Source organism: Python bivittatus, unplaced genomic scaffold, assembly GCF_059951505.1.
Source record: "Python bivittatus isolate LINGU-HERP-01145 unplaced genomic scaffold, Pbiv_v1 ctg000690_np1212, whole genome shotgun sequence".
Classification (NCBI taxonomy): Eukaryota; Metazoa; Chordata; class Lepidosauria; order Squamata; family Pythonidae; genus Python; species Python bivittatus.
The window spans coordinates 17,541,905-17,564,856 of NW_028277096.1; the positions used below are offsets into that span (position 1 = coordinate 17,541,905).

The window sequence follows — 22,952 nt, forward strand, 5'->3', positions numbered from 1 at the left end:
ATCATCAAAGAATAGCCATTGTTAGAAAGCAAAAGCTTCAGGTGTTGCTTGAAATTCACTTACAGCATCTGCTAGGGTTGTGCAGTGCTTTAGGTTCAAAGGCAGAAAAGATGTTTTGGAGTATGTGGGGTCATGAACATTGCACCTGTCCACAACTCAACTCCTTTAAAGCAACCACACTTTTTCCAAGGATTGTGCAGTTGCTCTCTGCAGCTGCTCTGCAGTCCTAGAGAAAGATGCATAATCAGTTGTTAAGGAATAATAAGATGATGATGCTGTTTCATATAGTTGGCTTGTAGACTTAGAGGCTGCCAGCTCCCAGAAAAAAATATATGAACATCTGGAACAAACAATTCAATACATCAAAGGAAAACGAACAGAGGCTCGACAGCCACCTTAACCCCAAGCCTGGGAGCAGAGCCCGTTTTCAGAGGCTTGTGGAACAGCTGCAGGGTGGGAGCTGCACAGATCTCCAGAGGGATGCTATTCTAGAGGGCAGGCACTACGACAGAGATGTCTTAGTTGATCGTGCTAGACTGGCTGACATTTGGCAGTGTTGAGTAATCCAGCCCATGTCTCCCAGCTAGGTCTCCATGCACCAAATAGCCCTGTTTATGGTCTTTTCTTCCGCTTTGAAAGCAGTTGGCCCTAGATATATCAACTACTTTGAAACTAACTAGGTCCTGTAGAATTCTCAGATGAACAGAAGCATCATGGTTTATGAATTTCAAAGGTATAAATTTGCATTACTCTGTGGACATTCTCTATTTGTAATCTTGCCCACTGGTTGAAGTCTATGAGATGTTACTCTGCTCTGTGCAGATGGTTGGTGTGCCTAAGTGCAAATTATGTGGATCATATCACCATTGACTAAATGTTAATTTCCTGAGCCTGCAGTTGCTGTGTGGAGCAAAGGTTTTGGCATCTGCTGAGTGTAGAATTCCTTTCCTGTTAATAGCTGCCAGATCTCTGTGGTCTATTTTGGGAATCAGATTCTGTTCAATAGGTTTACTTGGAGAGCCGTCACTTTATTTTAATGGGTTTCTATATTTATTCATCCGTTGAGCAGGTGCCAGAAACGTGACGGTCAATTCCCCATCCCAGAGAGATGTGTGATAATCATTAAGCTACATGAAGCTTGCTGTAAAAAAAAAAAAATCAGTTCAGTTTTGCCCAGAACAGTGAAAACTAGACAGGTAAACATAGCATATAGCTAAAGGGCAGACAGCAAGCATCAAATGGCCTTAAAGTGGCCCAAATCAGAAGCTCGTTTGAAGTTGCAGCACTGAACAGATGAGAGGCCTGCAACTTTCCTAGATCCTTGAAGGCCTCCGGATATCCTGATGAAGTATTAGAGGAAGTAATTCAGGAAGAAAGAGACAAATAACCACCTCTGGATCTTGGCTGACCTCATAGAGCTGCTGCAACAGCGAGAGCACTTTGAGATCCAAAAAGCGTTGATAATACTGACTGCTTTCCAGAGAGAGAGCAACACTGGTTTCTTTTAACCCTTCTCAACAACAGCCCAGCTCCTTTCATTCTTTGCTCTTTTATCATGGGCTTGCTCAGAGCTCCCTCCAGTGCATCTGCAAAAAACGTTGGAAAGTTCACCCTCTACCTGACAATGGGTAACAGATTAGGCCACTACTTAGATGCAGATGAAAACAAATAAACATGAGCGTGTGCGTTTATGAAACTAAAAAGAACAGAAGTTAATGCAATTTTTTTTTTCAACTCAGAGATGGATTGTTGGGCAACCCGGAAGGAAATATCTGAAAAATGGCCAGAAGTCACGCTCTCTGCCAGGGAATTTCTTCAGGATAGGATGGATAAAAGTCATCCGGGATTCCCTGTAGAAAGAACAATAAAGAATGTTTGCCTTGTGGGGGTGGCTCCAAGGACAGTGGCAGAAGTGAAGCCCAGCCAAAGTGAAACCCTGAGAAATTTCAGAACTGTGATAATGGAGAAGTACGAAGTTGGCACATGCTCATTTGGAAAGGCCCATGTGCTATGAGGCTGGGAACCAGACTTTGATTGATTGGGAGATCCATGAATTCATGATTATCTGTTTGTTTTACTGCCCCTTTTCCCACCCATCCCTTGCTGCTTGCTTAATGAGACCTCCCTAATAGGAAATTCCAACTGGGTTTAATTCTCCTGAAAGACTGTAGGGCTTCATGGACAAGTAGGAGTATGATTATTACTCAGAATCTGTCAAGTACAACAGATTTGTATGTCCTTTTTATTTCAGGTTTAATATATCCTATTTAAAGTAACTATTTAAATGCATAGGAAGAGTATTGGATAGATTGGAGGTACGGAATATAGAAGTAGGTCTTATTTTCATCTCTAGCAGCCTCTTGTTGATGTAATCCATAATCATCTTAAAGATTTTTTTCTTTTTTTCCTAAAAACATGACCCAAAAAAATCCTCTGGGGGGGGGGGAATGATTTGTCAATATATGTTTGTCTGGTGATATAACCAACATGCCTGAAAGTAATTGATTTTTCAAGCAATCCAAAAAGCTCACTTTGTTTAATGTAATTTTTAAAAATGCTTTCTCTCTTTGTCTTTTAAATAGGATTTGGCTTTGTAACTTTTGAGAATGAAGACGTGGTGGAAAAAGTCTGCGAAATTCATTTTCATGAAATCAATAATAAAATGGTAAGTTTTCCCAGCAGGAGCTCCCATTTTTGAGGATGCTGCGCCTTGTTTTCCCTGGCCAGTGAGATCTCTCCCAGTTGCCCTTGAGAGGACGGTTGTGTTGTGAACCAGCTGTGTCAAGCATTCTTTTCACCCCCTTGCACTTAGTCTGTAGAGCTGTGTTTTAGGCATCCACTTCCCCATAGAATGAGTAGTTTCCATAGTTTTGGAACTTGTCCGTCATAAGTCAGTGCCCCATTTCACCTTTTAGAAGAATGCTGAAGTGCCTTTCAATGACATTCTTAGCGTATGCACAGGTGTGATAGGTTCTCTTGTGTTCTTCCACAACTGCCTGTGCAGATAATAATTGTTGCTGAATGTGCTTTGAATGACAGCTATTCTTTAACCAAATACAAACGGCTATAAATAGCACAAGATTAAGCATTTATTTGAGTTGGGTTAAGATTTAAACAAAAACAGTTGAAGACTCAGTATGCTGACATCTCACGCTTCAGAAACAGGTCCAAGAGAGATTTAGCATTCTCTTGGGAAGGAGTGTAGCTCAAGCGATAGAGCCCACATGTAACCAACTTTCCCACTTTCTTGCTTCTCTAGTTTAAAAAAAAAACACACAGATGGGGTCTGAAATCCTTGAAAGCTGCTGTGTTGGAATAGATGGTCTCATAGTTGAACCTGGTATAAGAGAGCCTTCTAATACAATGTCCAGTAAAGTGGAATAGAGCTAAGATGAAATAATTGGAAGCCTGGATTGTTGGACAGTGATCCAGGATATGGGAACGAGCAACCAACGAATATTGCTATTTCATCTATGAAATCCAGGATGCTGAATGGTTTGGCTACAGAGTACAGTTCCATCAATGTCAGAGGATCTCCTTTGAGGCTGACCTAGTGGCTGTGATGTGATCTGTTGAAAACAGCAGTGCTGAATTCTAGTGGCAGGACAAAGCCATAAAGTGAAATAGTTCTACCATCAGACACTCAGCCTGAGAATGCCTGTTGGCCAATATACCTAAGAATATTCCATGTTGTCTGTTAAAGAGATGAAAATAGAATCAGGCTCTCTCATTGTCCTCAAATCTAATTTCTTCAAAACTATTCCTTTCTTTTTATTTGTGTGCGCGTATGTCCCTAACTGTGGTGAAAATCTGATGTGCAATTACCCCTCTGAATTCAGCAAGCTTTAACTTCTCCCTAGGCCTGTTTTTTTTTTCCCCAACATATTTTATTATGTCAAACCAATTAACAAAAGAAAAAAAATAAACATATGCAGCAGTGTTAGCAATATAATCTAATATAAAATAATGATAGATATATCCCAAAATTATATTATAAACAGAACAGCTGCAAATAATTTGATCATACGTCTCAAAAGCTTTTTTCCTTGCCCTGTTTTTTTTTTAAAAAGCTAATTTAAATGATAGTATCAACAATCAGGCATAGTTTCCACCTTTCAGTTTTGTACAATAATACTTTTATCTCAGCCTCATGGACCCAGAGTCCATAGTCCTTGATGTCTGGATAGATTCCAGATTCAAATCTTCAGCACATAGTAATTGATCCCGCCAGTACTCATTTTAACAATCCTACTGATGTCCACTCCAAATGTGACAATAATAACCCTAAGTCTGTACCACGTGATTTAGCCTTCCAACTCTCGAATTGCATCAACGTCTGACGAGACGTTATAAGATTGCACTGTAAATACAGTATGGGCTTTTCAATGCAACATGAGGAATCAGGGCAATTTTAAAAATTTCCCCTGATGTAATTAAAGTTGATTAAGTCAATAAGATTTCAAACATTAAAAAAAAAAATTCTGAGCCTGCGGTTTTAGAGGTAACTTCTATAATACATCTTGGAATGGCCCCTCATGAACCTGCAGTCAGAGGCACACAGAAGGATTTTAATTAGCACGAAGCTTGGTATTTTAGGGCATTTAGTATATTTGGAGTATTTTGTTTTAACTGAGGGACAAGCACATGAGTAGGAGAATTTAGTTGCGCTGAGCAAAGGCAATCCATTTGTTGAGGAAATGGAAAATCCTTAAGAAATCTGCTGATCTGAAAGACAACCCCAGAGATCCTGCGATTAGAGCTAGACCTGGATTTGCATCTCTGCTTAAAATAAAGTTTAATGCATATTCCTGGGCCAGTTATCTCTTAGCCTCATCTATATCACAGAACTGTTGTTCATCACCATAAGCTTCCTGGAGAACGGGCAGGATACAAATAAATATAATAAACGTCAAGAAGCCAAAGTGTTTCTCAAATTTCTACTGCATTATTTCATAACGTACCCTCTTCTCTTTGTCTGGACCAGAGAACAGACTTTGACATTTCTCAGTAATCGCAGAGCTGTTCCAATACAATAATGCATCTGGAATATTACGTTACCCAACTCTGTGTTTTAATTGGTACAGTACCTTTAATGTTTCCAGCTAAATATTCTTTCCCTTCCCTTTTGTTCTGTTTTCCCAAATGTGTTTTCAGACAGTCTTTCATATATTGGTCTGATACCTGTTCCCAACTTTAAATTTAATAATGGAACTTTTTAAGCTGGATAAGATCAAAACAGTTTCCTTAGCATATGCTGTAAGCCGATTCAATATTTGACTTGCTAATTTTTCACAGGGCTCCAAAATAATATCCTTCATATTGTTCCTTTCGGCACAATATGCATCTGAAATGAAAACAACAGATCTGTTCATGCTCCAGGTGGAGATGTCAGGACTAGTCTTCAAAAGTGTGGTTGGAACAGCAGTGATCCAGTTGCACCAGTTCCATTCACTTTGATGGGCATAGTTGAACTGGCACAGTTAGATGGCTGGCAAACGGAATAATAATAATAATAATAATAATAATAATAATAATAATAGTGTTTATTGAATTTGTGATAGCCACATTTTATGAAACTCTGGGCGGCTTACAAAATCCAGAGACAGTAAAAACCAACACTTTTCTGCTGCAAACTAGGCTAAACTGAATCAAATACAGGCTATTTTTAAAGCATATTTGCTTCTCTTATCATATGAGTTCCCTTTTAACCCAGTTCTTGCTTCAAGAACACCCAAATTCTTAACTTGACATATTTATTATGCAAACAGAGAAAGTTATAATTGGCCCATGCCCCTGTAGACTATCTGTCCATAATTGGTTGGTCAGCACACTACTCTTTTTCATGTTCATGTCCCCTTCCTTCTTGGTGACCCCCGATCTCAACACCAAAAAGTAAATCACTGGACATGCTCAGTTCTCAGTGGGTTGTTTGCAGAGAGTCCTCCCTGTGATTCCTACCCCCAAGCTTGCTTGCCTGTTTGCAGAACTTGGGCTTTGCTGAATTCATGTCTTTTGAATAGATATTTCTACAGTAGTTGGGTACAGTGAGATCTGTACTGAGAAGAGTCATCATAAGAATTGCCTGGATTGAATTCCAAGTTATTACTGAGAAATGGATCGGGCTTGCAGCCTAAAACTTGTGTATGTGTTTGTCTCTATGTGTGTGTGCATGTGTCAGTGTTTTTGGAGAGATGAAGGTGATTTGGAATAAACATCCCTATTTGTAATGGGTCCATTCATTCTACTTTTCCATCTGGTGAGCTAGTTTAACAGGTTTTTGTATTTTCCAAAACCATCAACAGTTGTATGGCAAGGGAGAGGGACTGAGCTCAAAACGCGTGTGCGTTTTTTGAACATTTATTTTACTTAGAAAAAATATATATATCCTGCTTTTATTATTGTCTTTTCTTCCACATGAGATATTCCAATGTGATGATAAAAATGGCAACAACAGCCCCCCCCCAAAAAAAATCCACAGTAAAATGAAAACAATTGAAGAAGGAAAACACTTCTTCAGAGATGGCCAATACATGAAAAGAGGCTTTGGCGAGGCCATGTTGCAACCTGGGCAAAGCTACAAAGCCCTTTCTTCCACCCCAGTGGTAGCTCTGATATTGGAATACAGAAAAGAACCGGTCCAACAACTTGTATTGCAGAGGCAAATTCATTAGCGGTCAAGAAAGACCAGCCTCTCAACCCACAATCAGGTCTCTTAGGTGGCATTGGCTGTCTTCAGCCTCTTGTGCTTAATAATTAATTTCAGAATGCTCCGTTGAGCTTCTGTTGAGAATCTTCAGTCAAACTGCATCTCCTCAAGACCTCCCGACCTTTAAGCATATTCCCAGAAGGGCTAACAGGACAAAACCCATCATAGTATCTTAGCTGAATTTAGTAGTCTGGCCCTGGGGATGATCCTTAAAAGGGTCTTGTTGGGCCAAGGTGATGGCAGTTCTTGTTAGAAATCACTGTTATTTTCTGAAGTCTGTTGGTAGGGAAGCCAGACTTTTGCACTAGTTAATGACGTTTTAAGTGTTGCGTGTGGGTAGCAGGAAGGTAGAAAATGATATTTGGAGCAGCATTTGTTTCTGTGCTGCCCAATAGAAAATGACATGAAAAGCTACCTGTTGCAGGAGAATACCTGGATTGATCTTTTCCTTTAGGATGAATGTCACTGTGGTGTTGCTGCCAACACTGTGCCGTCCTTATCTTTGCAAAACACAGGTCCATTTCTTCAAGCATTTTGGGCATCTTATGCAGGCCACCTTCACTGTGCTGATTTCAGACAGTGGTTGCTCATATTTCTTATTCTCCACCAGTGTGCTTTCAGATATGGGCCCAGTTGACACCTCAGAGCAGGGGAAAGGACTGCCATCTGCAGTTGACCATTCTTTTGGCCCTGCAACTGGTTTTTCTCCTTTTCAACTCAGCTTCCACTTCCATCAGTCTGTAGAAGTAGAACGACCACACCCATAGAATACCCATAAATGGCTCCATATCAGCTTAGAGAGCAGTATTGACTGGAAGAAGAGCTTAGGGCCTTTCCATTTTTGGCTGATATGCATGGTCCCATCTTTGCCCATCACTCCTCCTTCTCTCTTTTAACTCTGAAGGAAGTTGCCTTAATACAAAAGATGGGAGATCTGAGCAAACCCTTGGACAACCTAGCTGGAAAATGACTTTCTGTCTCTGTTGACATACATGTTTTTCATGCTCAAATGAACTAGCAATTCTTCCATGTATGTAATTCTTGCATTTGAGATTCGGCTGTAATCTGCGAAGGAAGGTGGAGATTTTTCTGGGCCTCTATGTGGAAGAGTCATCTCCGTTATCTACGTACAAGAGGTCAGAGCCATAATCCAGGTGTTGGGAATGATTCATCCCTATCACTGGAAAGTGCCTGCAGATTAATTACCCATCTGGTAAAGGAAGTCTCAGCTCAGTGTGTGGGAAGAAGGGAGACACAGCTGGCTAGAGACAGTGCACAGCCCCTTCTCTAGAGGTGACAAACTGAGCCGCAAAAATTCCATCCTTCAATGAACCCTCCCCTAGTTGGTCTTCTAAATCAAAGCTCATAATTCTGAAATCTCACCAGATATTTATTGTTCCCTAGAGTGTGAGGGTGCTGGGGAAACTCAGCTACCATGCGGGTGAATCTATTTCTAGCATCAGGCTGGCCGGGGAGCTAATTTTACCCGCTCCACACCACTTTGGTTGCCATTTATAACCCAAGAATGTCAAATGGCGCATTAAACAAGTGGCAAGCAAATGCCAGCGAAGGATTTAATCAGTGAAGCCCATTATTTGTGTAGGAGCAAAATGATTCCCACCAGGCATAAAAGGAAGCACAACAGGCACCCTAAAATAACCTTCCTGCGACATGGAGGTGTTTCAGAAATAGAAACCGCACACGTTGTGTGTAGTGAAGGGAAAGGCTGGTGTGTGGGGGTTTTTCCTCTGTGAAATCGTTCCATACAATAGCGTAGCAGCAGACTGCACTTTTGCAAATCCTTAAAGTGTTTCGTCCTGATGAGCTCATTCCAGGACTACGCCTAGTCATTTTGTACTCCTTCCACCAAGGTCACATATTCAGTTGCTGAGGCATGTTTCAGAATCTCATATGTTTTTTGTTTTAAAGTAAAGACTTGTTTGTTTGTTTGTTTGTTTGTTTGTTTATACCATTTATAGTGGCACCCATCTCCCCATACTCTGGAGACTCTGGTGTCTAGACTCCCATCGATAAGGCAAACAAGGATTAAAACCAAAACAGACTGTAAATCACAAGCAGAAACAACAAAATGAACATGCGCATGAGGGCTAAAAATGTTCTAGTCGCAGGGTTAGAACCAAACCAATCAGCCCACAGGGCTTACTTCACCTTCTGGCCCAAAGGTTTGGGGGAACAACCAGGTCTTTAATGTCTTACAAAAGGCTAACAGGGTCAGGACCACCTAGGTCTTCTGGTGCTGTTCCATAGGGCAGGCACAGTGACAGAGAAGATCCCAGTTGTATGGTAATGATCCAGAATGCCTTCTCACTCCAGTGACCTCCAGATATTTTTTTAACGATTCTCCCATCACCTCCAGCCAATGACCAAATCTGCTTGTTGGCTGAGGATGATGGGAGAGCAGTCCAGTCCCGAAGAGAAGCAACCCCTTTTGCCTGCCCCATCCCTTCCATTCTCTCGGTCTTTCTGCAAGCTGGTATAGAACCAGAACTTGCACGTTCAAAGTAGCTGCTCCATCGCTGAGCTAATTCCTCCTAAGTGGATCCCACTGCAGTGATGAATACTTTTAGGAACCAGTCTCCATGACAGCAGTTTATAGCTCCATGGTGGAGATTACAGCCAGCTTGACCCAGAATCTCACCAAGTGGGCAGAAGAAGGGCCCACTGATTGGGCAAAGTATGTGGATATGAACACAGCCTGGAACTTCCAGTGGAAAAGTTGTTTGTTATTATTTCTACCTTTATCTAATTAACAGAGAGCCAGTTGGTGTAGTGATTAAAAGCACTGGACTAGAAGCTGGGAGACCATGAGTTCCACTCCCACCTTAGGCATGAAAGCCCACTGGGTGACCTTGGGCCAATCACTTCTCTCAGCCCTAAGAAGAAGGCAAGGGCCAACCACTTCCAAAATGTTGCTAAGAAAGCTGCATGGACTTCTCTGTGTAATTGCCAGAAGTGAGATGGATTTAAAGATACTCCCCTACCAAAAAAAAAAAAGCATACTATATAATATAAATTGAAACAACCAAAGTCAAGGCTGGATGTGCCTTTGCTTTTACAGCTTTAAGGATTTTTTTATCTCACTTTTTTGATGCAAACCTGATCCACAAGTAGGTTACAAAAATGTACATGCTCTAGAGGATTGTAAATCTCTGATTTATGGGACTACCTTACACTGTGAGTTCCCTTATATGGGTGCTACTACTGATAGGATTGGAGATATCAAGGAAATTGGAGATATCAAGGGAACGTTTTATGCAAAAATGGGCATGATAAAGGACAAAAAAGGCAGGGACCTAGCAGAAGCAGAAGAGATTAAGAAGAGGTGGCAAGAATACACAGAAGAACTATACAAGAAAGATCTTAATGTCCCTGATGTCCACATTGGTGTGGTCACTGACCTTGAGCCGGACATCCTAGAGAGTGAAGTCAAGTGGGCCTTAAGAAGCACTACTAACAACAAAGCTAGTGGAGATGACAGTATTCCAGCTGAGCTGTTTAAAATACTAAAAGATGATGCTGTTAAAGTGCTGCACTCAATATGCCAACAAGTTTGGAAAACACAACAGTGGGCAAGGGATTGGAAAAGGTCAGTTTACGTTCCAATTCCAAAGAAGGGCAATGCCAAGGAATGCTCAAACTACTGCACAATTGCACTCATTTCACATGCTAGCAAGGTTATGCTCAAAATCCTGCAAGCTAGGCTTCAGCAGTACATGAACCAAGAAATACCAGATGTACACACTGGGTTTCAAAGAGTGAGAGGAACTAGAGATCAAATTGCCAATGTTCGCTGGATCATGGAGAAAGCACAAGAGTTCCAGAAAAACATCTACTTCTTCTTTGACTATGCAAAAGCCTCTGATTGTGTGGATCACAACAAACTGTGGCAAATTCTTAAAGAGATGGGGGTACCAGACCACCTTACCTGCCTCCTGAGAAATCTGTATGCAGGCCAAGAAGCAACAGTTAGAACCGGTCATGGAACAACCGATTGGTTCAAAATAGGGAAAGGAGTACGACAAGGCTGTATACTGTCACCCTGCTTATTTAATCTATATGCAGAGTACATCATGAGAAATGCCAGGCTGGAAGAATCACAAGCCGGAATTAAGATTGCAGGGAGAATCATCAACAACCTCAGATATGCGGACGATACCACCCTAATGGCAGAAAGTGAAGAAGAACTAAAGAGCTTCTTGATGAGGGTGAAAGAAGAGAGTGCGAAAGCTGGCTTGAAACTCAACATTAAAAAAACTAAGATCATGGCATCTGGACCCATCAATTCCTGGCAAATAGGAGGGGTAGAAATGGAAGCAGTAACAGACTTCATTTATTTGGGCTCCAAGATCACCGCAGACGGAGACTGCAGCCATGAAATTAAAAGACGCTTGCTCCTTGGGAGGAAAGCTATGGCAAGCCTAGATAGCATATTAAAAAGCAGAGACGTCACCTTGCCGACAAAGATCCGCATAGTCAAAGCTATGGTTTTTCCAGTAGCAATGTATGGCTGTGAGAGCTGGACCATAAAGAAGGCTGAGCGCCAAAGAATTGATGCCTTTGAATTGTGGTGCTGGAGAAGACTCTTAAGAGTCCCCTGGACTGCTAGGAGGTCAAACCAGTCAATCTTAAAGGAAATCAACCCTGATTGCTCATTGGAAGGACTGATAATGAAGCTCAAGCTCAGATACTTTGGTCACCTAATGCGAAGAGAGGAGTCTTTGGAAAAGACCCTGATGCTGGGAAAGATTGAAGGCAAAAGGAGAAGAGGACGGCAGAGGATGAGATGGTTAGATAGCATCACTGAAGCAATGAGCATGAAACTGAGCAAACTCAGGGAGGCAGTGAAGGACAGGAAGGCCTGGTGCAATATGGTTCATGGGGTCACGAAGAGTCGGACACGACTTAACGACTGAACAACAACAACTGATAGGATCCTGCTTCATCTGTGTCTTCTGTACTTCTCATAGTAGCGAGATTCAGAGGTATCCCAGGGAGATGCCTACTTTTTCAGTCTCTGCAGATTACACCTCCTTTCTTCCTGATGTTGAAGATGCTGCCTCTCCTCTTGTAACAGCATTATCCCATGTGTTGGTGAATCTGTTTACGGCTGCTAGTTAATACATTTTAGAAATACATCTATTAAAGAATAGAGTTAAAAGTCTATTGCTTTATTATTCAAGGAATTGTTTTAGTCAACTGAAATGTTTTTAATTACCTAATTAAATCTGTTGATGAGTTAAATGCTGTAGCCCTAGTATTTTCAAAGAAAATCTGTTTCAGAAATACTTAGGAGCTGCAGCCAGGTCACAGGATGTGTTTTCTGTGCCTTCTCCAAAAGATGCCCATTTTGAAATGTGACTAATGTCCAGGGCAAAATCATCCCCATTATGAAATTGGCTGCTGGCTATTATTACCTCCCAGTCTGATGAGGCCTATCATGTTCCTCACAATGATGGAAGAATCTCTTAACTACAAGGCCAAATCAGAGGGAAGAGATAAGGTCTTAGGTGGTTAAGTTGGAAGATTAATAGTAGTAGTAGTAGTAGTAGTAGTACATCAGTCAATTGCAAAAGGCAGCTTTACTTGGAACAGCTTATATCCTGTGTCGATACCTTTAACACCATCAAACAACATCTGCCTACCCCAGGTCCTTGGGAACGACTTGATAGGTGGATAGAAATGCCAAACCCAGTCTAAACATCTGGCTGACTGTGCAACCAACCATAATACATAATTTATTAAATTTATCTGCATGGCTGGCTGGGGAATTCTGGGAGTTGAAGTCCACACATCTTCAAATCACCAAGGTTGAGGACTGATCTAGAGGGTACCAGGTTGTCCTAGCCACTCTAACAAAAAGCCACGATTAACTGACCTTACCGGTCATTGTCAAGCCACATTAAGACTTGGGGGATATAAATCTAAAAATACTTTTTTGTAATTCTGGCCACAAAAGCACCTCTCCCCCACTCTTCTTTCAGTTCACTGTAAATTTAGCTGCTAGCGCCAATACATTATTCCAATATGACATAACTTTCTGTTCCCCAATTTAAATAAAAGGGTAACATTCTAGCTACCATTTTGGCTGCTTAACGAAGGAAATGTTAAAGCAGAAGAACGTTCTGTGTGCCAAAGGGACTTCAGATTGTGTAAGGTGGCACCACGTGCCAATGAAATGAAATGCCTGCCACAAGTATGTTTGGCATTTGGGCCCGGTGCAAAGTAAATTTTGCCCTTTCCAATGGATTAGTGGTGGGAATTGAGCTGTGGTCAGAATTTACTGTCCTATTTCCGATTCACACCTGAGCATTAGTTCTACAGAAACCCTTCCATGATAAAACATCCCGTTGGGTAACCGCACAAGCTGCATTCAACCCAGAAAGCTGTTTCTCCAGATCAGGCTGCCTGTGCTTGAAGATCCTCAGGTTCCATCCTGGCAAGGCCAAAAAACATTGCCATTGAAAACCGGGGAGGGGGGGATGGACCCCTTTTTTAAGATCCAGCCTGGCTCCTTGTTTTCTCCCCCGTGCCCTTCACTCTCCCTTGGGCAGAGAGGTGGAGAAGAGGAAAGGCGTCGCTTCGTTCAGCTGGCTGCAGCAGAAGCTGCGCTATCCCTTCCCCCGGATGTCTGAGCAAGAAGGGGATCCTCAGCTGTGCCAAAGGGGGTCACTCAGAAAGAAACAAATGAGTTGTAGAAGTTGGATTTTCAGCCGCCACTTGGGCAAGCTGCTTCATGTCTCAATCTCCCACTAGATTAAAAGAGCTGCTAATGACATGTACCCATGAATTATTCAAAATTCTTGGAAACCAGCATCTCAGGAGATGGAGGGGAAGGTAGTCCATCATGCCTGTTCTTCAGCGTGATCCATCCAGGCTCAGCCTTGCAGGGTGCTGGAAGGACACCTTGCTTTGCCCTCTGCTGGCAGCCAAAGGCAAGAGCTAAGATGGCCCCGGGGCGGATGGGCAGGGGGGAACCACACACTATCTTTTCTACTGGGTGACTGATGGCCTCTTTGCAAACATTTTTGGGAAATGAGGTCATTTGGAGTTTTTCTTGGGAGCGCAGAGAGATGGCTTTCCCCAGCATGTTGTTTTTATTATTATTTCAATCCTTAAAAACAATTAAAGCTTCTTATTAGCTTACCGGGATTCCCATTGTATGGTCCTCTTGTGGTGTGAACATCATAAATTAAGCTTGTCTGTCAGATACCGGCAGTAGCTCATTTTTGTGACTTCGAAAGCTAATTGTTCCGTTTATTGTTTTTAACAGCACTAATCCAAACTTCATTTTCCCTTTAATTGTCAATTTAGGCAGGCTAGCTTGTTTTTAATATTAGACAGAGTGATTGAAACAGAAGTGCCTGGAAGATGTCACTGATAGCTCCGTGACATGCAAACATTGGAGTGGGGAACGAGTATGCTTTTTCTGATCGCTCTGGCATAATTTGCTTTAAAGAAACAGGATCTCAAGTGTATGTCACTGCACCGCATATATTTCCTAGCTAGTGGGATGCTAATAACTGCACATTGGCTTGGAAAGTAGACTCTGAGATTCTAGCTTGCATAGAATCACTTTATCCTGCTTGGGCTAAAATTGGACCGGGTGTACTTGTGGCATCCTGGCAAAAATGTGCCCAACTGCCTGGTACTCTCCAAATGCCACACGTGGCATGGGTTGGACCAAGATAGCTGTGTTTGATAAGGAAAATTACCACCCCCTTTGTTAGATGGAAGTGAGAGTTGGTGTGTCAGGAGCAATAGAAATGTAAGTTGAATGCAATGGGAATGGGGAACTTACAGTAAGTGTGAGTGGTAAAAGATGAAATAGGATCAAGAATAAATGGATGATGAGTGAAAGGGAATTGATTACAGATGTAAGTGGCCAGTATGGAAGAAGTCGTCTGAGATGGATTAATCATATAGAGAGAATGGATGGGACTAAATCATGTCAAATACAGTATATGAAGTAGGATAGGAAGAAGGGGAAGTCCAAGCAGAGTTGATAAGATCTTCACAAAGATCATTTATAAAATGAAAGGCAATATATGAAGCAGGGAATGGTCCTGGTGGAACCAAGGACCATTTGCAAAGAAGGAAAGGTATGGAGAGGTTAAGTATTGAGAATGCTGCGATTCTTAACTAGATTTATGCATGTTTCCTTTTCTCATCTCATGCCTTTAATATATCTCATGCCACCTTGGGCTGCAGGGAAAATACTGTCAGCTCCCTTTCCCAGTGCCAGGAGGCTAGCAGGGTCTGGATGGAAGAGGACAGGCTGAAGTTCAACCTGGCAAGTCAAGATTGCTGCTGATACATTGGGATCCTCTGTTGCCACCAGAGTTACCCCTTGATGGGCAAGCAGTACCCATCACGGAGCAAGTTCTCAACTTGGGGTCCTGCTAGACTCATGGCTGCTACTGGATTAGCAGGTGGAAGCTGTGGCCAGAGGGGCCTATGCCCAACTCTGGTTGGTGCACCAGTTATGGCCCTAACTTGGGGTAGGAGGACTTGGCAACAGTAACTCATGTCCTTATCACCACCCACCTAAACTATTCTAATGCATTCTACTTGGGGCTGCCCTTAAAGAATATTCAGAAGCTGTAGTTTGTTCAAAATGCAGAGACCCGCATATTTTCCAGCTCCTGACGTTGGGAGCACATCATTTTGTGGACTTTGCATTGGTTGCCAATTGGTTTCTGGGTCCAATTTAAGGTGCTGATTGTGCCTTGGCACCTAGGTACCTGCAGGGCCACCTTCTTCAGCCAGCTTCAGCCCAACCCATTTGACCTACCATGGAGAAATGGCTGCAAATGCCACACTTTCAGGAGAGGCAGTACTGCTTTTCTGTTGCACTGCCAACATTATGTAGAGGTCAAGCTGGCTCCCTCTTTGCTGCTTTTCTGCAAACTCTGAAAGATTGAAGTTTTTTGCAGAGACTTCCCCTGATTTGAGTTGCTGGTGCCATCTTTTGTTTTCTTTCTATCCTGGCAGTGTGGTTGTGTTCTTATTTTTGCATGGGGGTTGTTTCACATCGCATTTTCCTATGTGAGCCAGCAAGAGTTGTTTTTGATTGTGGCAGCATACAAATATGTTTAATAAATAAATGAATAAATCTTGGGCTTGCTATTTCTTCCAAATTCTCCATGCTTGGCACAGCTTTGCTTACCCTAAAAGTGTGATGGGTATGTATGCTTGTGTGAGAACTCTTTTGACTAGATCTGAGTCTTTTAAGCCATTACAAGAAAGTGTATTGTTTTGGTTCTGGAATCCATAGAGGAGGTCCGCAGCCTTCCGCTGATAGGCATGGTTGGAATTGTTGGGTGTGGGCCCTTGGCCAACTGCTGAATGCCTATTTGCCCTTAGCATGGATTAGGAACTCCAATTGGCACTTGCTGATTTATTTTCCTGCTCACAAGCTCTCCTGGACCAGAAAGTTATCCTTGTCTGCATAGGTGGGGACCAGCCTGGTTAGCTAAATTCAACTTCTGATGCTACCAAGACCAGGGATTACAAGAATGGGTTTTCCTTTCAGACTCTGCTTGGAAGCTTTGTTTTGGCAGCCACTTTGTGAAACCAGAAGACCTGTTGGGCTGATGGCCCACATTCCAGTGCAGCCGTCCTTCTAGTCCACTTTTCCCTTTGCACCTGGCAGAACATCCTCGCTCTCCTTGTTTCCATAGTAAAATATGGGCATAGTGGAGTTGGGGGTATTTCATGCTGATCCTCAAAGCGTTCTGGCCAACTCAGGGCCATTTGTGAGAAGCTAGAGTGTTGACAAGTTTGTTGGCAGAATGAATGCTTCATGTCGATTGCTTGGTGAAATATTACAAGCTGAATAAATAAGATACATTGTGAGGCTTCCTAGCTGGAGATGGTGGGGAAGAGAGTGGGTGGTTTTGTTTTAAATACTCCCATTGACAGTCAGTTAACCTTTACGTTACCTAAATGAAAATTGCACAAACCTGAAATTTTCGCTGACAGGTTGCCTAGAAACGGGCAGTTGGTTACTAGAAGACAATGGATTCTCTGCTACTGATAGCAGTATTAGAAATAGAGTCGGTTAGCAGCATTCTGTCTCATGCAATTATCTGTTTTGCACCTCTGCACACCTTTCTGTTCTTGCTCCACTGGCAGATTTCTCATGTGCACAGTTCTCAAAGCAAAACCGTGGGATGGGAAAACACTGACATCTCCTCTTTGATATCTTGGAGGATTTGTGCACAGTGGAAGGAAGTAGGATAAGAGCATTCGTCAAATCATATATAAAAATCAGATATCGAATGATGAGGGCCATGAACCTGAGAAATAAGAGGGAGGTGTTAAAGAACTCTAAAGTTAGCAAAAATAGAAAAAAATCTGGAGAAGGTGAAGAGGAAACTCCTCCTCCTCCATAAAGCCAGAAGTGAGCCAAGTGACTTCCGTAAGGCATAGAAATTTGCTTGGACGTTCACCCTTTAAGATCTGAAGATGAAATAAACTTGTGGTTTGCTTATTTCTGGGAACAGGTAGATGAAATGCAGGCTAACCGGCATGCAACTCTGTGCACGTTAGGTCTTCCTCCTTTTTATCCCAATGAAGATCCACCCCACCCACATCGACAGGTACTTTCAACTGAAGTGAGAAGGCCCTGTTGATTCCCTCCTGACCCAGTTTTTTGTTTGGGGATGGAGAATTATTTTCATTGGTATCACACTGCAGCGGGAAGGGGCCACTCTTTTGCCTTCTGTGCTCCAGCCTTGGTCTTGATTGCTTACCCACATTGAAATGTTAAATAAAAACAAAATCAAAACAATTGGGCATCTCCCTAATGGTCTCATTTAACAATCAAGAGAAAAATGTTTTTAAAGGGGACAAAGATTCTGGCAAATGTTTTCACATCTCTCTGTTCACCAGATGCTGCCAAACCTGTGCTGTTACTCTCCAAGTATTCCTGCTTTCCTCTTAATGACCTCTCCGGCAAGCATCTAACATGATCGATGCAATTAGGAAATAGTTCTCAGTTTAACTTAGTGCCCTGCCCCTTTTTCTACAGCTGCAGTTGATCTTGGGCTCTCCCCAAAGGTACTGATGTGATGTAAATGATATTAAATTCCAAAAGATAGCAAGAGGAACCCTTTATTTATTCAATCCAATTTCGAGGCCACCCAACTCCTTAACAGCTCTGGGCAATTTACAGATCAAAAAGGAAAAACAATACATTAAAAAGAGGCTGACCTCTTGTGGCTAACCAGAAGGACAAAACACTCAGCCATAGACCAAATACAACTAAAGGGGGCTCCACACAAATCCTATCCTAAGACCTGGGAGAAAAACTAGGTTTTAAGTAATTTCTTAAATGTCATAAGGGTAGGAGCCACATGAATCTCGGGGGGGAATCTCATTCCCAAGGGCAGGTGCTGCAATGGAGTAGGCACACTTCCTGGGTCCCATATGATAACACTGTTTGATCCATGGGACCTGGAGTGCTTGATCTTACCAAATGGTCAGAACCAGTTGGAGATGAGCGGTCCCTCGGATATCCAGGTCTATACCATGATGAGCTTTCAAAGTGATAACCCACACCTTGAATTGCACCTGAAAGCCGATTGGTAGCCAGCCAACTACCCAGTGGGGTTGCGTGAGCTTAACTTATGCCTCCATCACTGCATGCGCTGCTGCATTCTGAACCAGCTGTAGCTTCTGGATTATCTTCAAGGGCAGCCCCAGATAGGATGCATTACAGTAATCCAATTGTGAGGTGACGGGGGCATGAGTCACTCTCTGAAGGGCCACCTGGTCCAGGAAAGGGTACAGTTGGGGCACTAGATATACCTGTGCAAAGGCTGCCTTGGTCACAGCTGCCACCTGCTGCTTGAGCAGGACCTGAGAGCCCAAGAGGACCTCCAGATTGTGCACAAGTTGAATGGGGAAGTGCAACCCAACGAGAGTTAACAGTGGAGTATCCCCAGAACCAGGAGGCCCAAATAAGACACAGCCACTCAGCACCTTCCCCATCCAGGATCCTCCACAGATCATCAATAAGAGCAACCAATGCAGACTCTATACTGAACTCTGGCCCAAAACCTGACTGAAACAGGAGTCACAGAATCAAAGTCACTCCAGATAACCTCACAAGGACTTGCCTCAGGCACCTCAACTGGACCTGTCTGGTCAGAATCCAACTCTGAGTAGATCCAAGTGACTTTATCTGCCAGATAGCGAGAATGTTCCCCACAGTGGCCCTGCAGATGATCCTGTGGCCTGTCCCTCCCCAGCAGACACTAGGTGGCCTTAAACAGGGCCACAAGGTAGTTACTGGCAGATTCAATAAGAGTGGAGAAATAGCAGTGTTTCACTGCCCTTATTGCCTTGATGTAATCCCTAATATGGGTTCTTACTCATGCTTTTTGTCTTCCTCCAGCGGCATCTCTTCTGGTGATTCACATCCCAGAGTTCCTTAGAGAACCAGCCTGCACCCCAGAATCAGCATAGGAGGAAAGGCCACATAGAAGCAATCCAATCTAAGGCCTTTACATGCTGCCCATTCCTGACTGCTACTGAGGCCTCAGCTGAACTGCCCATCAGACCTGAGGGAAAGCCCCAAGCTCCCTCTGGAACCCAGCCAGGTCCATCAGTCACCAGACAGGCTGATCTAACAAGCCGTGTCCCCCTGCAAGATAAGGTGGCACCTGTGAGCAAAAAAGCAATCAGAAAATGACCTGACCACAGCAACTGACTAATAGCAATGTTCTCCAGAAGCAGATCACATCTCAACTACCCTAAGACAAAAACCAGGTCCAACATGAGACCCACAGTATGTGTTGGGCCCACAATGATTTGGGGCAGATCATGGTTGCCATGGTGGTCATGAACTCCTGAGTGACCAACATCCCCAGACAGTAAATTGAAGTCCTCCAAAACTGGTAGCCTTGGGGTCTCAACCACCAGTCTACCAACAGAATCCAGCAAGTTCGGCCTTATCGGTACATGTCCACAGCATCATTTTAGGACATGGAATTGTAGAACTTATTTTTGATGTCACAAGGGCTATCATAAGGTGCTTTCCGTTCTACTTTTGCACATATCTTCCATAAAGTAAAGGAGTTCTGCTCCCTGGTCAATCTGGAAGAGGGGCATCCACGGGAGGGTGTAAAGAAAATCAAGATGGCGGCTACCACCCTGAGATCGATGCCTCCCCCTTTTTTTTACAGCTGCCATCTTGATTTGTTTTACTTTCCCCACCCCACCCTGATGTCCTTATTCTTGAACAGCCCAAACTGCATTAATCACACTATTATTAGGAACAGATTGCAGAGAGATGCCCTCAACCTCCACGCATCTTACTTCGATGCGTATTTTGACGGTTGTATTTTAACTCTACGATTTATCAACATATTCTTCCTACTTGTCTTAGTTGAGCAAGCATGGGCATTTTCCGAAGCAACGTTGTGCCTGTTTACTCTTTGGAAATCACTTCCTGGCCTGTTTTTAAAATTCACAAGTGCTAAAAATAATCCCCAGCCTCACCCGCACATCTTAAACCAGTTCAGGATTTGACATTTTGCCTGAATTCATTTGCATTTCATTTGTACATATTTCTGCTTAATAGGTGGAATGTAAGAAAGCACAACCTAAAGAAGTGATGTTTCCACCAGGGACGAGAGGTAGAGCTCGTGGATTACCATATACCATGGATGCTTTTATGCTTGGAATGGGAATGTTGGGTAAGTATGCAAGAGAATGAATAATTGACTAGAATTTATCTCAGTTTCCAGTACAGATTCCAATGCTCTGCTATGCTTACAGTAACTAGGCAATTGGCAAGAAACCGAACTGGTACTTTTTCAATGGATTATCCAATTCCTAGGTTCAGAATTTACCTGACTTTTACAGGATGCCACACCAGCAAGGAGGGGAATCTGTGCTTGCTGGGCCCATGCCCCCTTTGGAATATCAACATTTGTATTTAAATGGATATTTCCAGTAGGCTGTTCGCCTCACATTCATAAAAAACAAATCTATGGTTAAAAGGGTTTTTTTTCCCCCTCTCCTCTTTTTTTTGGGGGGGGGGGAGGGAGAATTAAGTCACAGATTCTTCAAGGTATCTTTGACAGTTTAGCGGAGATAATTAAAAATCTTCATGGCTTTAAATGGCACAAAAGCTGGAGGAAGCCTGGGGAGAAGCTTAATAGCATGGGTTGTGGCAATAATTAGAAGTTCCAAGGAGAGAAGATGGTATTTGAGTCCAGACCATTGTGTCCAGAAAATACTAATTAAACAGGATAAATTGTATTTAATAGTGAAATTCTATTTGTATGATAGATCATTCTCAGTTATAATTGGCTCTCATTTGCTTTTGCTTAGTTTTTCCTGTATTACCTAAGAATTGCTTAGGGTCTGTGTAACAAATATCTCTGCATATGTGCTTGTGGGTGTGCCCGGGTAGTTGGTCAAACAGATGAATCAATAGAGAAGGATGTCAAGAAGCTCTTTATTCGCTATTAATATTTTTCCCCCGTTCCCCAGAAATGGACTTTTATTTTTCCATCTAACCCTTCTTTGCTTTGTATTAGCAAGTTAATGCTTTGGTCTTCCTAGTTCTTTGATGTACGCCTAATGCAGGAGTTTTAACCAACACAATGAGACATACTTGGGCCTTCTCTCCAAAAGTCTCTCTCTTTCTTTTAGTGGCCTGTCTATCTCAAGATATACATGTCTTTCCTCCTGGTGAGATTCTCTGTCATGTGTACTAAGGGCACAGAGTGGGTATGTGTTATAGTCCTCCATACGTGCACTAGATAGTAAGATTTGCAATGCACATGAGTTATCATTGCTGCATCTTTATGGGAGAAATGTCAGCAGCTATCTTAAAAAGGATCAGTCTATTAGGTTCCATAATTTAGCACTGCCTACTCTGACGAGCAGAGGCACCCTAAAATCCTGGCAAATAGAAATCAAATAAATAAATATAGATTGGTTGATTTGATTTATACTGCCACTTATCTTATGTAGCATAACCCTGGGCAGTTTACAAGCAATAATGAAAACAGTAAAAGCATTAAAACCAGCATAAAAAACTTCCAGCATCCCCAAAACCAACACACTCCTCACATCTACAACCAACTTTTCTGGGCTCCAGCCTTACCCTACCCTAACGCTTGTGGGAAAAGTTCTCAAGGCCTTTCGGAAGCTAGAGAGATAGGAGCCTGCTGGCTCTCAAGGAGAAGGGTGTTCCAAAGGTCAGGGGGCACTAAGAAGGAGTGTTGCCTACGTCCCACTAGATGGCAACATTTAAGGGAAGGAACCTGGAGCGCACCCACCCTATTGGACCTGGCAGATATCCTCAGGGAGAGGGGGTTCCACATATAACCTGGCCCCATGGGATTCAGGGCTGGTGATTGCCTTTAATTTACACCCCATCCCTTTTTCATTACTATTGGGAGATGCTGAGCTTTGGATCATCTGCATGCAATGAATGTGTTTTGTGGAAAATGGCTTTTAATTGAGGTAGCTCAGGGCATTGGGTAAACTGCTTGCAATCTATTTAGACCCCACTTCTTATACACCTATTTGGTCATTTCTCTTATCTTTTGAATGTGGGAGAGCTCTTCCCAAAGGCTTCTCCTCATTAGGAAGATGCCAGACATTTGCTGAGGTATGCTTCTGATCTTTACAGTTTACCATACAGAGTGAACCCAACTGGTTAGTAAATCCCTTTGATACTACAGGATCGCTATCAAAACAGACGGCTGCAGTTATGACCTTCCAGCTCCCCACTCATCATTAATGCTTCCACTCACATGGAGATCACTTGCACATCAGGGTGAAAAAGGCTCAGGTCCTCTCATCCCCTATCCAGATCAGCCATACAAAAATATACAAAAAACCTGGCTAGGTAATAACAAGGCCGATCCACTCCAGCACGCTTTCCAGAGTGCCCCACCCGACATCTCTTGTGACCCACAAACAGAACATTCATTAATTAATGAATATTAGTAACAATATTGATTGCCATTTTTTTCTCTGTGTCCTGCCTTTCTGTCTACACAGCTCCTTCTTGCTCAAGTTCTGTGACATCAGGTATTTAAGGGAATACTGCCTTGGTCCCAGAATATCTTTTTTGCTGTGGTTGAGTTTTTATTTTAATATGACAGCAGTGGTAAGAAGCCTCAGTTCCTTTCCCTAGAAGCAGCTTGCAGTTACGATCTGCTGCTTCTCCAATCTTCTGCTCATCCTTCTCGGTGGA

The 22,952-nt window shown here is 42.7% G+C and overlaps 1 protein-coding gene across 10 annotated transcripts in view; it reads left to right on the forward strand.

The window, feature by feature from the left end:
- The window catches only part of MSI2 (musashi RNA binding protein 2), a 509,931-nt gene that overhangs the window by 387,381 nt on the left and 99,598 nt on the right, over positions 1–22,952 (forward strand). For all 10 annotated transcript variants that reach the window (XM_088152520.1, XM_088152522.1, XM_088152519.1 and 7 more), the window contains exons 8-9: positions 2,583–2,665; positions 20,316–20,430. In XM_088152520.1, coding sequence (XP_088008646.1) covers positions 2,583–2,665; positions 20,316–20,430 — 198 coding nt within the window. The remainder of the gene's footprint in view (positions 1–2,582; positions 2,666–20,315; positions 20,431–22,952) is intronic.